We start from the raw sequence: 16,767 nt of genomic DNA, 5'->3' as shown, positions 1-16,767 counted from the left end.
GACTGGATTGATGGTCATAAAACATGGGTTCTAAACCTGGCTGTGTCACAGGGGATGGGTGGTTTACTTAAGATCTTTGAGAGTCAATGTATCTGTGAAATGGGCCAATAAAATCTTCCTCCACAGGGTTATTTTTGAGGATCAATATAAACACTTTATTTAAAAACTATAAAATGCTATAGAAATCCAAGCTGATGCAATAATGCTGGAACTCACTAGCTACCCTCTGAAACGGGCTTCACTGAAACAGTACAGTTTCTTCTATATCCTAACAAAAAAGCATATAGAATGCTATTAACACCGTGTTGTGAGATAATAAACTCCTTACTCTGGAATGTTTGGAAGAAATTTTTCTCTCTTAAATTTTATAAGGCACAGAAAAATAAAGGGGGAGGAGGCATGGGGAAGATTTTCTGTAGGATTATTGTTATTTAGAATCTGTCAGGATATACCTGAGACTCAAAGTTAGAGCTCTGATGCTATGAAAGTCAGCAGTACCCCATACAGCAACCGTTAAAAAGTGGAAAAAGTGATCAGACTTCAACTAGAGATATGAATGGAGCTAATTTGGATAGGACTACGGTAACTCAAGAATACTGGGTAAAGGGTGATACGGTCCATATTTTAAAACTTTAACTTCTGTGTGAGGCCAAAGGGAGAGATGTTTATTTGGTGCAAAATTTATACCTTGGATAGTGCATTATCTAATTTAAGTTGTATGGTCAGTTTAGTTGGACACTGTAGCTACATGGAATATTGTTGGTTTGCACAGGTTAGTGTGATGCCCAATAGATCCCAGGGTTATTTGGGCAGTGAATAAAAAATTAAAAAAAAAGAATCTGTCAGGATAAATATTTCTAAACAAGGACAGAAATCCAAAAAGCTAGATAAAAAATAAGAGTAAAAATCAGTTTGGAGGGCGGGCCACGGTGGCTCACTGGCAGAGTTCTCACTTGCCACGCCAGAGACCTGGGTTTGTTTCCTGGTGCCTGCCCATATTAAAAAAAAAAAAGAAGCCAGTTTAGATACAGTAAAGATGACATTTTATAATCTACTTCAACCCTGGATTTTAACTTTTGAAAGAATCAGCTGATGGAGAACGTTTAGATCCCAAACAGGGAAAGCTGCCGGCTGGCAACTCTAGAAGCTAAATGTGGAGAACCTCCTGGTTTTACAAAAAAGGTTTTAATAATAAATATGCACTTAATTTATTATAGGAGGAGCATGGAATGATATGATCATGCAGTCTTGTAGTGTTTGATAGAAATTATGTTTAAAGGTCTATGAGATGAAATTTTTTGATATACATCAGGAAGTTTGATTTCATGCTTTGCTCACTGTACTGCAGGTGTTTTTCTTTGCTTGCTTTTTTGCATCCAAAATGGTGTGATGTTAACCTAGCAGCAGGATGTGGGATCAGCTCTGGAAAATGAAATGCTCTTGTTCAAAATGATGTCAGCAACATCTACAGCCATTCGAATTTGCAGAGGTGTAGGTCAGAGATCAAAGATGAGGGATTTGTAGGTATTAAGGTATAATTTGTGAATATTGGGGGAACTTGACACTCATCATGTAATAATTTTAGCATATTTACTTAATACCTCAAATCAATTTTAAAAACATTAGGTGACAAGAATATTAGATGTAATATTATAGGTTTTGTAAGAAATATGTCCAACCGAGTAAATCAGGATATAGGGGAATGCGGCACATTTCATAATTTCATACTAAACAGTCAAGTTTTCATTCTGGTAGGTCATTTGATTCTCTGCAGGTGGTTACGCCTGCCTCTGAAGAGTGTGCCCCGAGTCACATGTTACACAAATGAAATGTGATTATCTTTGTGGGTAGCATTGTTTGATTTGGAACAAGTCTTTAGGTCTAATATAAAGATCCTTCGAATAAATCATCCAGCTAAGCTTCTGTGGCCCCAAACTCCTAATTTAAAAATGTTGATAAATGAAGTACCTCTTTAGTTAATAAATGAAGTATCTCTTTAGTTATCCTTTGTCAGCAACATTCATTTTAATGGAAAGTGAGTTTACAGGGTTACATGATTGAACTACTGAGCCAAGTCAGTGTTGGCAAATGATGGGCTAAATTATTGATGTTACACACTAATGAATTCTGATGAGAAATAAAACACAGACATTACGTTTCAAGTGGTTCATAATTATTTTTGTACTTTAAAAGCAATTTTATTCTTTTTCCAAATCATACTGGTTCTGTAAAACAAAAACATAGTTAGTGATTATACTAAAATTATTGAGTTTGTGGCAAAAGATGCTCCTGCAAGTTTTCATTTCTGCGAAGATAATGTTATTCACACTAGGTTTCTGATTTCTTTATAACTTCTGGGAAAAGATAATTAAATTAAATGTCTAAATTTTAAAACCAGTGTCTTTAAATAAGATAATCTGCTTTGCAACCATGGTTAGCATTCCAATAGATGCATTTATAATCTATGATAGATCTATCAACACATTTGCTGGAGCTGTGTTGAAATGCCATAATTAATTCAGGTAATGACAAATGCAGGGGAGCAGCTTGGTTTTGGTAAAGAATTTATCTTTAAACGTGATGCAGCATGAGGTGTGTACTATAAAATGATAAATGTTTGAAAAAGCCAGCATCTGGTGTCAATAACTGAAGGAGGTTTTTGTCCAGTTAAAGCACACAGATGTCTATGCATCTCTCTAACATAATGACGATGCCTTTTAATATTTCCTCTTGATTTAGCCACCCCATTCTGAGGTCTTACTTGTGGAATTCTGCAACATTCCTTCTTTGCTTAGGGTTGATTTCTAGTGGAGTGACATAAACAAGGGCTCAATATGAAATTCTTAATTATGAGGTATTAGAGGTAGAAATAACATCTGAAAAAGCATCGTTCCAAAGATTCATTATTTGCTGGTCATGAGTCTTTGGGCAAGTCTTTCAGTTTATCTCCAACTCAGTTATCTTACCCCCAAAATGGGGTAACAGAATTTCTTCTATTAGAGAGGGGTATGTAATCAGCAAATCAGATATGCATGAAATAGAAACCTGCTATATAAATAAAGGTACATTTATTTCTTATATTTGCCTGGACTAATTTATTTTAGTAAGTGTGGTTGGTTTGAAAAAATATTCTCTTGACCAGCTGAGGGATATACAGGGGAAAGGAATGAGAAACATTTTCAAGTCAAGGTTTGATCAACACACCAGATTTTTTCCCTTTACAATATGTTCAGATGCTTAGAAGAATGAAGACTTCTAAAAGTAAAATTTTTTTCCATCATATTGGATTGGGGTAGGATATTCAGGCAGTACCTGAGCTCTCACTTGGTGTATGCTTTATATTAAAATAAATTGTAACTTGTTTATCTTAACTCTGTAAAATCTCATTTCCACCATAAAGTTTTTAGAGTTATTTTCTTCATCCTCATAATTTTTACTTTCTCTTTGATAGACAACATCATTTTTAAAAAAATTTTTATTGATACAACAACATACAAGCACATACATTCTTAACATACAAACATTCCATACATGGTGTATAAACAATGACTCGCAATATCATCACATAGGACAACATCATTTTTCAATAACAAACCTTACTTCAAATTTCATCATTATTATATTTTCTTTTATAATTTTGTTCTAATATTGCTTTCTTGCTATGACTGCACTGTTCATTGTTTTACACTGTTGATACTTTTAGATGAAAAATTGTGTGCCTGAGTTAATCTCACATCAAAGCAGCATCATTCTATAATGATGATGCTAAGTTGTATGAAAAATACCTGCTGGATATGCTCCATTAGTCGCTAATTTTCAAACTTTAAGTTATGTCTTTGAAAAACTCCTCTCCCCCACACCACTGACATGGCTCTTCCACTTGAAAAATGTACCACCTGCATATAGTGAATTTTAAAAACATAAAAATGCTATTTTTTTAAAAAGTATAAGTTTAGGGGAAAATTCAGAACATATAAAAGTTCTATCTTCCTATTAGAAGCAATTGAAATAAGCTTATTTTATTTTAAAATCAAAAGAAGGAATACATTTTGGTTTAACATGATATTTAACAGAATAAAGGGAGTAAAGAATTTAATTATTTATGGATTTAATATTCATACATGCCATATAAACCTTTACATATTTATGCCCCTTGAATTGTTAGTTCCTTCATATAGGTCTAATCTTTTATGAACTTTCTTAATTCTGTTCAAAATATTTTCTAATTTCTGTTATGTGAAACCGAACCTGTCTGGTTCCCATCTATCAAAGATATACTGCTTCCATTTTCTGCTGACTTTTGGTTGCCCCTGGGTGCATTCAAATAGCTTTAAAAAATAGTCTAGAATTTAAATTTGTAATATGCAAGAGGGTTTGTTTGATACAATATTCCCTGATGGTATCCAACCTGGAATGCTCAACTGCATGCATTAATGTTTATAAAATATGCCAGTCCTTCCTGGACTTATATACAACTGTGCTTTATGATTTTCTATAGAACCCCATTTTGAGGCCTGCATACTTTACCAGTATGCATTTCATTCCATTGTAACCTGTAAGTTTATGACCACACAGTGAAGTGTAGAAAATGGCAATCTCAGAGATCTTGAAATGCTTAACATGCTTGCCAGGTGCTAAGTGTTCTCCCAGGGTGTACATTACTTAATAGATCTGACTAGGATGTGAACATTTATAGTTCATCAGTACTAAATATCATTTTAATTATGTTTTTTCACCCTTTCTGGCTAATTTGTTGGTTCTAAACCTACACTGACCAACATAGTAACCCCTAGTCATGCAGAGCTTCTGAGAACTTGATATGGATAGTCTAGATTGAGATGTGCTGCAAGTGTAAAGTACAGACTGGATTTCAAAGGCATAGTAAAAAAAAAAAGTAAACTGTCTTTGGAGATTGAGTAAACTATCTAATACTTTTTAATGTCGATTACCCATTAAAATGATATTTTGAATATATTGGTTTAAATAAAATATGGTGCTAAACGAATTTCACCATTTTCTTTTTCTTCTAATTTGGCTACTGGAAAACTTAAAATCACATACGTAGCTCACAGTACATTCCTATTAGACAGAATTAGTAATTTGGTGTTGGGCATACTTTGCAATGCATATCAGATAGATTGCTTTTTTCCCCATTGCAATATTGGCTTAAAAATATTCTGCCTAATTTATATTAATTATTTCATTTCCAAATAAATTTGAGTGGTTAAATATTTCATTACCTTCTAAGTAAGCTCAGTTTGGGAGTGGATGAATGTAAGACTTGATTTTCTTGTCTATAAAATGAGGATAAGGATTATAGCAGTCAGTTTTGGGGTTGTGAAGATTACAAATAAATAAGAACTTAGCATACTGCTGGGCATCTAATACATGCATAATAATTTTCAATGGAAAATTTATCAATTTTGAAGTACTTTTACATATGTCAAATGACATATAAGTAAAATGGTATTGCAGAGTTTTTTCTTAGTTCCCAGCAATCATACTAATGCCAGCGAGTTAAGACCTAACAAATACCAGAAAGGAAGCAATATTCCATTCTCTGTAGTATTATACTTATATTACTCATATTGTGTTGATACAGCTTGGCTTTAGACTCTTTTTTTGTCGAATTGCATTTATTTATTTATTTATTCATTTTTTTTTCACATGGGCAGGCACCCAGAATCAAACCCAGGTCTCTGGCATTGCAGGCGAGAATTCTGCCTGCTGAGCCACTGTGGCCCACCTTGCATTTATTTTTGAAATGGCTACTGCAACATCATGGCATTAGGGCTATTATTTGATAGTGGTGCTTGCCAGTGAGATGTGCCTGCAGCTTTTTGTGTGTGTGTTTGACTATATCCTAAGTCCTCTAAGTGCCCTTGAAACAGCTGTTTGCCCTTCTGGTGAGCAATTGTCTTCTGTTACTTCTACCTTCTACAATTGCACTAACATTCTGTGTCTAGAAAAATCCCTGAAGACTTTGTGTCAGCAGAAATAGTTTCTCTAGACACAGTGAAAAACTGTACATGACCTAATGACAGACAATCAAGCCGCTCATCAACACAGTTATGCATTTATTTGTTTCTAAGATGCCCTCGAGTCTACAGAGATCCTTCTTGGACATTCTTTTCAGACAGCAATTGGGGCTGTCTTGAGACTGAGGAATGGCTTCTGAATGATGTGTTTGGAAAACTGTGCATTACTGCCTAATATGTTTCATGTTTGGATTCTTCATCCTGTCATTACAATTTTAAATCTTTAAAACACTCACCATATTATTTTTACAATTCTGATGGTTTAATGTGCTCCCAAATGGTAAATGATAAGTTGAATTATATTAATATAATAAGAAATACCTAAGAAGTGTGTGTTAACAAAGTTTGTTAACTGAATGGCCAAGGATTACTTAATGAACGTTCAGTACACACTTGGAATGTCAAATATAAATTAGTCAGCCTAATATATATGACCTTGTTTAGAACCTTACTTTATCTTGCCTCTTCCTGTCTTACTCTGAGACAATCAAATCTCAGTAACAAATACAGAGAAATGCTGTAGCACAGTGGTTGAGAGAAGGCAATCTACAGTTAAACTGTTTGGATTTAAGTCCTGTCTTTGCCACTAAGGATGGGACCCTAAGCAAAATATATAACCTCTCTGTGCTTCCTTCTCCTCTACTGTTAAAAAGGACTAAGATGATAGCACCACATAGGGTTCTTTGAGGATTAAGCGTATTAATATTTATTAAACAATGAGAACAAGGCTGGTCCTTACTAGATAAAAGAAAAAACAAACAAAAATGTCTACTCCCATATTAGTTTGCCAGGGTTGCTGTGATAGAACCACACATGGGTGGCTTAAATAACAGGAATTTAATGTCTCATGATTTTGGAGGTGAGGTATTAGCAGGGCTTGCTTTCTCCAAGAGTATGCAGCTTTCAGGCAGTCCTCCAATACATAGCTGTCTCGTTTTCCTTATGTGTGTTCTTCTGGTTCTTGTTGATTTGCAGCTTCTTCATCTGCATCCAATTTCCTTTGAGTGCAAGGACTTCAGCCATACTGCATTAAGCCCCATCTTCAGTGTGGTCACATCTTAACTAATGATATCATCTTCAAAGGTCCTATTTACAAATGGGTTCACACCCACAGGAATGAGCATTAAGACTTGAACATGTCCTCTGTGGGGTATAATGATTCAATACACCACAACACCAAATCTGTTTTCCAAGTCCCATCTATTTCTTTTGCTCTAAACTACTCCCCTCCCTCCATGACACACAACAGTTCTCTTCCTCTATTTATATTCACTCACTCTTTCCTGGAACCTGTTTCGTGTCCCATCTCCCTGAATTCAGGCCTAAGTTCTCTCCGCTCACTGGTCAACCATAAAGTTTAGTGTTTATACCTGGTAATACTTAATCATATTACTAATTACTAAGTTGTTTTATATTAATCTCTTCATTCACTTCTGGCTCTCTCTATCTTGGTTTTATGCTCTAACAATACCATATTGCTTGTGATGCCCCTTTATACTACTCTGTTTTATTCCTGCATGTCTTTGTTCTAGCTGTTCCCTTTTTCTGTAACTCCTGCCCATCTTTTGCTTCATTGTCTCATTCAGAAACTGACCTTAAATTCTCAGTTTGAGTGGGATCAACAATGCCAACCTGACCAAAAGGGGGAAAAGAAATTAACAAAATAAAGTGTCAGTGGCTAAGAGATTTCAAATAGAATCCAGAGGCTATTCTGGAGGTAACTCTTATGCAAGCTTCAGCTAGATATTGCTAATTGCCATGGTATGAGAAGTCCCAACCAACAGTATGCCTCAAAACCCTAAAGAACCCAGGCTGCATCTGTGACTGTATATAAAACTTCACTCACTAAGTTTATTTTTCAGAGACCTAAAACCTACAGATGGTTCCTAGACCAGGTAAGTCCCGAAACCTAGACTTACCAGTCTCTCCAAGAGCATCACCAATTGCATTCCCCTCCCCCATAATGTTGACACCCCTTTCAACATGAAGAAGTTAGAATGGTCATTGCGAGAAGGGAGAAGGATCAAATGAGGAGGAGTTGTAATAGAGAAGATAGGATTTAATAAATGAACATGCCTGCTGAATCATTATACTGATATTTCTTTTTAGTCTCCAGTGTCTTAGAGCAGCTAGAAAGAGATATCTGAAATTGTGGAACTGTAACCCACACCAAACTTTTGAATTTGAAAGTTCTTCTACAAATGTTTGTTAAAATGGACTTTGAAGTTTATCATTTTTTGGTATATATGCCAAAAGAGATATCTGAAATTGTGGAACTGTAACCCACACCAAACTTTAGAATTTGAAAGTTCTTCTACAAATGTTTGTTAAAATGGACTTTGAAGTTTATCATTTTTTGGTATATATGCCATATTTCAAAGTAAAAAAATGTTAAAAAATTCTCATGTTGAGCTAAATTTCTTTCCTCTGGCTATCATTTATATTTATACAATATTTTGTGTCTGCCTCCTCCAATCTCTTTGAAGGCAGAGGTTATGTCTTCCACATAATCAGAACCTAATAAATGAGTCTTGAAATTAGTTGATATTCTCCAATTTTGCTATAAATTGCAAACGTCAAATGATACATGGTTTCTTGTTTCACATTCCAAATGATACCAACCAACGAACTGACTGATGGTCCCCAAATCTCAAAATCCTGGAATTTTGAGTAGGTAAGTCTATATTTTCAATTCAACACTATTTTAAAGTATTTATTTGCTCAACAACAATGCAAAAAACACTGTTAAAATGCATTTTAGTACCCCTCCTGACATTTCAAATGTCCCTTCCATAAATCATTTTTCTCCTTAGTATATAGCACTGCATGTTTTTGTTAGCTGTTTGTTTACTATCTTGTTTCTTTCATTAAAATGGAAGCTCTATGAGGGTAGAGATTTTTACCTGTTTTGCTTTTATTATATCCCACCACTCAGAACCATAACTGGACATATTAGCACTTTCCAATAATTGTTTGCCAAATAAATAAATTGTAAAACAATGATATTTGTATGTAATGGTATGTAAAACAATGGTATGTAAAACAAGTACCATATATCAACATATGAATAAAAATGAACAAAATTTTATTCTCAACAACCGTCCACAGCCACACAAACCACCAAATCCAGTGCCCTTTCCCAAAGTTAATCACTGTTAGAAATAAGTATGCATCTTTCTGGACCTATTTCTGTGGATTTACACATGGATAACTATAGAAAAAATATAATAGAATATAGAAATGCATAATAATGTTTATTTTTACATTAGTGAGGTCATTTACTTAAGATATTATCTGTAAGAATTTCCTCCTCTTAAAATTTCTTTGAGGTCATTTCTTGGCTGTACAGAACATTCCTTCCCATTCTATTTAACTTCTCTTAGCCTGACATATTTTAGATGTACCTTTGTTTATTTCTCTCTTTCTATATTAATGGACATTTAGATTGCCTCCCAATTGTTCATTGTTAAGAACTTGCTTCTTTATACACAAGTGAGAGTGTTATATTTATAGTATATCTTTTTCTTGTTCCTAATTTTGCCCATGACTATTTTCTCTGTATTATTCTTTTTGAAGAAAGAGCTTTTAATTTATTATTCAATCTGCTATTTTAACTATTTTGTTAATATTTGGCTTTTAACTTTATGGAATTCTTTTTTCTGCTCACTTGACTTTTTTTCTGGTTTTATTCTGACTTCTTATGCTAATGTATAATTCATTCACTTTCATTAGATATTTTTAAAAATAATGCAGTTAAGTTTCTCATGATTCCTCCAAGTAATGTCTTGATTTTAACCCATACTTTTTGATATGTGGAGTTCTTATTTTATTATATATTTTAAAGTCCATAATTTTTGGTTTGATTTTCTTCTCCTAAGAGCTATCTAAAAGAAATTTTATTTTATTTTAAAGAGACTTTTTTCCTGAATTGTCTTTTGTAATTTATTTCTAGTAAATAACGGTCAGTTAGTGTGGCATCTACGATGTTGACGCCTCTTGTATTCTGTTATACGGTCCGTATTTGTGAATACTTCATATGAGTTGGAGAAGAATGTATATTTTATGCCATATAAACATTTCTATATTCTTATGCACTAGAATTAACTTCTTGAATGAAATAATGAAGTTATCCTTATTTTCTAATACACTTGGTGTATTTTTAAAAATCTGATTTCTACAATGTTACAATATTTCCCATTGTGATTATAGATTCATTAATTTTTCCTTGGATTTCAATCAGTTCTTACCTATACATTCTGAAGTCATATTGTCATGTGAATTAAGTTCATGGATGCTATATCTTAATAGATGATATTTTTACTGATATGAAATATTTATATATGAGTCTTTTTGTCTTTAATTTTCTCTCTCTCTTTCTTTTAATCAGCATCTCCTGTTTTTTGTTTTCCAAGCTCTTCATTTTTAGTTTGTATTTGCTGGGGTGTATCTCTTCAAAATAACACACAGTGTTTGCTTTTTTTTTGTTTTTGGCACGGGCAGGCTCTGGGAATTGAACCCGGCATGGCAGGCGAGATTTCTGCCACTGAGCCACCATTGTACTGCCCAGTATTTGCTTTTATAACCCGACTGTTGATCTCTAGTTTTAATTGTGTAATTTAACCACTAATAATTATTATAATAGCTAATATGTTTGGAATTATTTTGAACATTCAATTATCTTTTTTTATGCTCTACCTGTCCTCCTTCCTGAGTTTTGACTTACTTAAATATTTATGGTAGTATTTTCTTCTCTAATAATTTGGGAGTGACAAATACAAATTTCTAGATTTATAGTAAGGTTATCATAAATTACAGGCAAAGTTACCTATACTTTTCTATTAATATCTAGAGTCAATTAGTAAGATTAAGCAACTTTATGTTGTTATTCAAGCTTAGTATCTCTAAATACATTTATATTTTAAACTTACAAAATGCATATATTTCCCACAATTTCTTTTGTCTTTAAAAAGATCATGTAGCTTCAGAGATTTTCTTTTGAATCATATTGCTCAACAATTTTAGAGTGTTTTGTTCTGCAGATTTTCTAACTTCCTTTATTTTGCAGTTTTTTCTGAGATTTAGAAAATTGGGCTGTTTCTATGTGTATTTATGTGTGTGTGTATGTTAAATGATTATGCACATTATTGATGTGCCTCCAAAATTAATGGAAAAAATATCTTGAGAATTGTATACACTTAGAACTGGAAAGAATATTTGAGGTTATCAAACGCAATCTTAATAAATCAATTCACTAATTTAATAAATATTTTTCATTACATTATCATGTTAAAGGACTGTACTTGGTCTCAGGGATACAAAGTTGAATGAATAAGCCATGCTTTCCAATTTTAGAAGGTTCACACTTTTGTGGGTGAGGAGATACAAACACACAAATAGATGTTTGCAGTAGGAGATCAAGGAAGAGAATTACCCTGAAGTGGGCTGACTCTTAGGCCAGTCACCTTCCCAGAATCATTGCAGTAATGTCTTTCCTAATATACCTGGCCTATATTTCTCTAACTTATCTGGAGTACCACCAGCGTATATGTGGAAAGCTGTACTTATTAGAAAATATATTCCTTCACTGAGCCCAAACCTGCCTCCTGACTCCTTCCATCATTGGTCATAGTGTTGCCTCCTAGAGCACAACCAAATATCTAGATTCAGCATTCAAATGACAGCCCTCTGGATGCTTATGCTTCCAAAGTCTTTTATTTTTCTGGTTATGCATTTTAAGCTTTCTATATTTTCCCCTTTCCTTGAGGTTTCTTGTATTGCTATTTTCTAGTGTGGCAATATGGCCCTTAGACTATGCTTTTCATTTTGCATAAAACACTGTAAATGCACTTAATTTAAAAAACAGTGCAATGAGACTATCATGTCCTTTAACCAGACAAAATACTTCTTCTTATATAACTTAAGAGTCCGTTAACACGTTTTGTAGCTGCATCACACAATTTCATTTCAATGATTAATTAACACCCAGTCTTTTTTCAAAAAAAAAAAGATACTAACAAGGCATTAAATATCACAGGATTAAATAAATTAAAAATAAAAGAGAAAAATAACAATGGGAAAAATAAATAATAACAGCCCTTCATATGGGCTTAGAAGTGAGGTTAAGATCATAAAAGTTCCACTGTCTAAACTTGGGCACTAGTGAGAGCCAGGGCATAGCTTTAGGTCTAAGTTTAGTAACAACTCATTTTGGCTGAAGTTAAAATTGTGGTCACCTAAAACCCCTATATCCTTTCCTCGTAAATGGCTTCAAAATCAAATATTCAAATTCTTTATTCCAATTGTAGTTCATCTTGTTGATTTCTACTTGTTCATGTAATTTAAAAGCTTATCTAGCTCACCTGATTTTTTTTTTTTTGTCATCTGTAAATCATGCCTTTCTCTGGTCTTGCAAGGAATTGCTCCAGGAACAAGGATGAAGCAAAGTTGTTTTTTGTTTTCTGTTCAATATTTATTTTGAATTCCTTGTACTCAGTATTAGTTATATACAATTTACTTTTGAAAAGGCTGATAAACTGATATTTTAATAGTTCACTAATATATTATGCTAACATTTTTTTTTTTTTAAAGGAAAGACAGAGAGAAGGAAGGAAGGATAGAAGGAAGGAAGGAAGGAAGAAAGGGAAACATCTTTAAACATTTTCTTGTTTTATTGTATTTTGTTTCTTTGTTTTTGTTACATGGGCTGGGGCCGGGAATCGAACCGAGGTCCTCCGGCATAGCAGGCAAGCACTTTGCCCGCTGAGCCACCGCGGCCCCTAACATTTTAATTCTACCTTCAAAATGCAGAACATTATGTAGACTTTCCAACACTGACACTTAAATGCATTATGATACTAAGTCATATAAAAATAGACAACAATAGCATTTGCTCCATTAAAAGCAATTTGTGGGTGGGCCATGGTGGCTGAGCAGGCAAGAACGCTTGCCTGGAATGCCAGAGGACCCCGGTTCGATTCCCGGTGCCTGCCCATGTGTGTAAAAAAAATAAATAAATAAATAAAAAGCAATTTGCAACTATGTTGAATCAAATGTTTGTACAAATTGAAAGCTGTGGACTTATTCTGCAAAAATGTGGAATCACTACCATGGTTTGTCTTTTAAAAAATTAGATAAAGTAATTGAAAGAAGATAGGTATAGGGTACTTTCAATTCCCCTTGTGGTCTTGCTGCTATATACTCGAAAAAACACCTGAACAAGACTTGAACTCATTGTACTGATAGTGTAAAGCCCTGAAAGAGCTTAGAATCTAGGAAGGAGAGCATAGCAACAAGTAGGGAGAGTTTGTGGCTGAAAATACAACTGTGGCATATGAAGGGGACTGTAGGAGTTCAAGGAAAACAGTAGCCAATTTCTTCTGGCAGATAAAGGTGGCGGGAATGATTCAGGAAATATTTTGTAGTGGAGATGTTTGAATTGAGTCAACTGTTCTTTAACAATTAAGGTAAGGAAGAATATTGTAGAAAGAGGCAAGAGTATAAGCTCAGGTAAGGAGGAAATGGTTAATAACAAGTTTAATAATTAGTAAGAATTTTGGAGTGGCTGAAATAGAGACAGAGAGTACTAACGTGGAAAGGGACAAACCTGGGAAGGTTAGCAGGTGTCAGTCATGGAGTTATTGTGTACCATTCAGAAGGATCTGGCTTGAATTTTTCAGAGAATAGTACCTGTTTCCACAGTTTTATGTCAAGATCATAAAAATGAGATTTTTATTAAAAGTCAAAATTGAAACATTCTAAATTGAAGGCATCTCCAGCAGAAAAAAACTACTAATTTATGTTCCTCAAGTTTCCAAATATAAAACAATCTTGCTGCTGTATCTTTAGATGCTGAGTAGTTGAATTTTACTACCAACAGAATCCATGTATCTCTTCATTTACATTGTCTTATAAATCATAAAAATAAGTAACTTAAGTTTGCTAAAGAATGGGATTCTGAATTTCTAATAAAAAATTAGAATAAGGATCATTGAAGGTTATGAAATAAGAACTCACTTTATCAATATCCAAACCATTTCTACTTATGTTTTAAATATTAAAAACAAACCATATTTCACAAAGAAAAATTTTCATCTGTAAAAATTTTTAAATGTTCTTCATTTGTGCATAAATATGGGGTTTTTCAAAGATAATAATTACAACATGCAGATTATCTTGAATATCCAAAAGGGAATCCTAAGGTGTAGCTATTCCATAATTTTTAATGTGTCATATGTTAGCAGACTTTTTAAAACTTCAAACCAATGCAACTGTAATTTATACTCAAGCTTGTACATGAATCTTTATTAAATTTATGTTTTGGACAATGGATTTTTCAAAATATTTCCATTAATTTTCTCCCATTATCTTAATTTTGAGGTTATAATCCATAATAAATAGAACCCATGTATAATGCAAATGCATAGACACACACTCCCTATCCTCAGAAGAAAATACCAAAAATAGATACCAGTTAAAATGAAATTTGAAATAGTTTTGAAAGTGTTTTGCAAAATTATTTTCTTTAATTTTGATAACGCACTATGAAGTACATATGTAATTAAAATGTTTAGAGAAAGGTTTGGTTGTTTAGGTTCAGAATTCATCTGAATTCATCGTTTATGCTATGAATTAATGAAAATTGAAGTTTTCAAAAGCATTCGTCTTGTTGATACTTTTGTTTTTTTAATAGAACAGGATTGTGTTTCTCTATTGTTTAAAATATTGTAGCATTAGAAATAATAAAACAGTTGAAAATGTATATATTATTCAAATAGTAGTAGTATATAGATAGGGGTATATAGTATAAAATAGATGTCTTAAAATAAAGGCAATTACATCCACTAAAAGTTTGTACAGAGAAAAATTGTAAAATACCACATGCACTGGGAACCAAGATTACGACAGTGCCAAATTGTTTACTTTTTCAAAAAGAATCATCTCCAAATCTGTGAAAGAGAATGAGCCTCTTGCAAAACAGAATAGAGGAAGAAAACGTTTAATAAGATAAATATAAGAATGTCGTTTCCACTGAAGTAGATTTTGCATGAAAGAAGCACAAGGTAAATATTGCTAACATCCTTTTAACAGTTGAATGACAACTGCAAAGCCTAAAGATTTGACAACATAAATTTATACCAAATGTATTTATAAAAAAATGTATTACGAGGTTTATGAGAAATAAGTTGAATCTCCCTTTTCCACCAAAGCATTCATGGTATATATGCTAACTTACTGAATTCATCCTTCATGCAATTCCAGTTTATTAAAGAGGTTAAAAATTTATAAAACTCTGATGGGATATGGTTTTAATGCTTCATCACACTACCCATCATTTGCTTTTCAATCTAGATCAGAATGATCTTTCCTACTTCCCTGCAATCACCTACCTGCACAGCTAATATTTTCTGAATACTCTCCTGAGAGTCTGCCTGGAACTTGGCCAGCCTCATCCGGCTGTAGAGGGCCACCAGTTGGAAGTGCTTCTGCCATTCCTTGTGTATCCTTCTTTGCAGTTGACAGAGCTATAGGAAAGAGGGAGGGGGTAAAACACAAGTCAGAGTAGGAGAGGAAATTAATGGCAGTGTTCAAGAAGAATGATGGAGGGAAATATAGAAAGCAGTCAATAGCCCATTCTGCACTGTACGGACCTGACAGGAATTTCACAGTCTCTTGATTTTTCAGCCCACTCATGCGCATTCATCAGAAACCAGTCACATCTGGCTGCCAGGATGGGGGGTTAATTTTCTCTAAATGCCTCAGTAGTTTTGTTCTAGCTGAGGCAAACTCTGTGACTGCAAAGCTGATGAGTAAAATATTTCTACTTCACCCAGTTTAACTCAAAACCGATAGCCTCGGGACATATTGAACCTTTCTTTTAAAAAATAATCTTTTGAAGCTTTTCTGAATGGCACATCAGGTCAGGCCAAAGTTTAAAATGCAACTTTAAGACTTTGATGGACATCAGGGCTTCTTTTTCCCCTCATAAAGCTCACCATGGCTTGGCAATGTGTGCTTTAGAGCATGACAAAACTAAAGAGAATTAACTTAGCCATCGACGGCTGAGGGGAACAATAACAGGGAAGAAATTTCCAGCTAGAACTCCCTATTAATCTACCTCCCTCTGACTATGTGACATGGAAACAACTCACTGCAATAAAGTACAGTGGACACAATGTTTAGAAGTGACATGTTTAATACTGGATCTGTACAGAAAAAGAAAGACTTCTCTCATAGGCATTCTGTATCATTCGGGAAGTTTAATAAAATAAACAGACAATATATATAGTTGAAGTTTTACTGAGACAACTTGCATTTGTACTTGAACAGTGAGCCTAGTTACACCATACAGAACTGTTATAATTAAGTTATGCTCAAAGAATAAAATCCCTAAAAAATTAATGGTAAAGACAATATCCCCACCACCACCACCTAAAAAAAGAACACGCAAAACATTTGTATATAGTGTAATCTAATCACGGAAAACCTTTGGCGTTTTGGTAGTTGGCAACATGGACAATTGCTTATATCGATTTCTTTTAGTGTATTTTTTTTTTAAAAAAAGCACCAAAAATCCCAGATGAGACATCTCATAATACCAAATACATTTCACTTATTATTGGGGTACTGGTTATATGGAAGGATTAATTGAAAAAAAAAAAGTATCAAACAGAGCATGTATGATTTGTGAACTTCTTTGTATGTATATTTCAATAAGACAATTTGTTTTAAG

At 33.6% G+C, this 16,767-nt stretch overlaps 1 protein-coding gene across 9 annotated transcripts in view; it reads right to left on the bottom strand.

Moving 5' to 3' along the window:
* CCDC178 (coiled-coil domain containing 178) overlaps positions 1-16,767 on the bottom strand; it is a 477,106-nt gene that overhangs the window by 18,548 nt on the left and 441,791 nt on the right. For all 9 annotated transcript variants that reach the window (XR_013165210.1, XM_077135675.1, XM_077135679.1 and 6 more), the window contains one exon: positions 15,425-15,559. Coding sequence is in view for 8 of the 9 variants with exons in the window: in XM_077135675.1 (XP_076991790.1) it covers positions 15,425-15,559 (135 nt within the window). In the remaining variant the exon portion in view is untranslated. The remainder of the gene's footprint in view (positions 1-15,424; positions 15,560-16,767) is intronic.

Source organism: Tamandua tetradactyla, chromosome 18, assembly GCF_023851605.1.
Source record: "Tamandua tetradactyla isolate mTamTet1 chromosome 18, mTamTet1.pri, whole genome shotgun sequence".
NCBI classification, from domain to species: Eukaryota; Metazoa; Chordata; class Mammalia; order Pilosa; family Myrmecophagidae; genus Tamandua; species Tamandua tetradactyla.
This window is presented reverse-complemented; position numbering and strand designations above follow the sequence as displayed.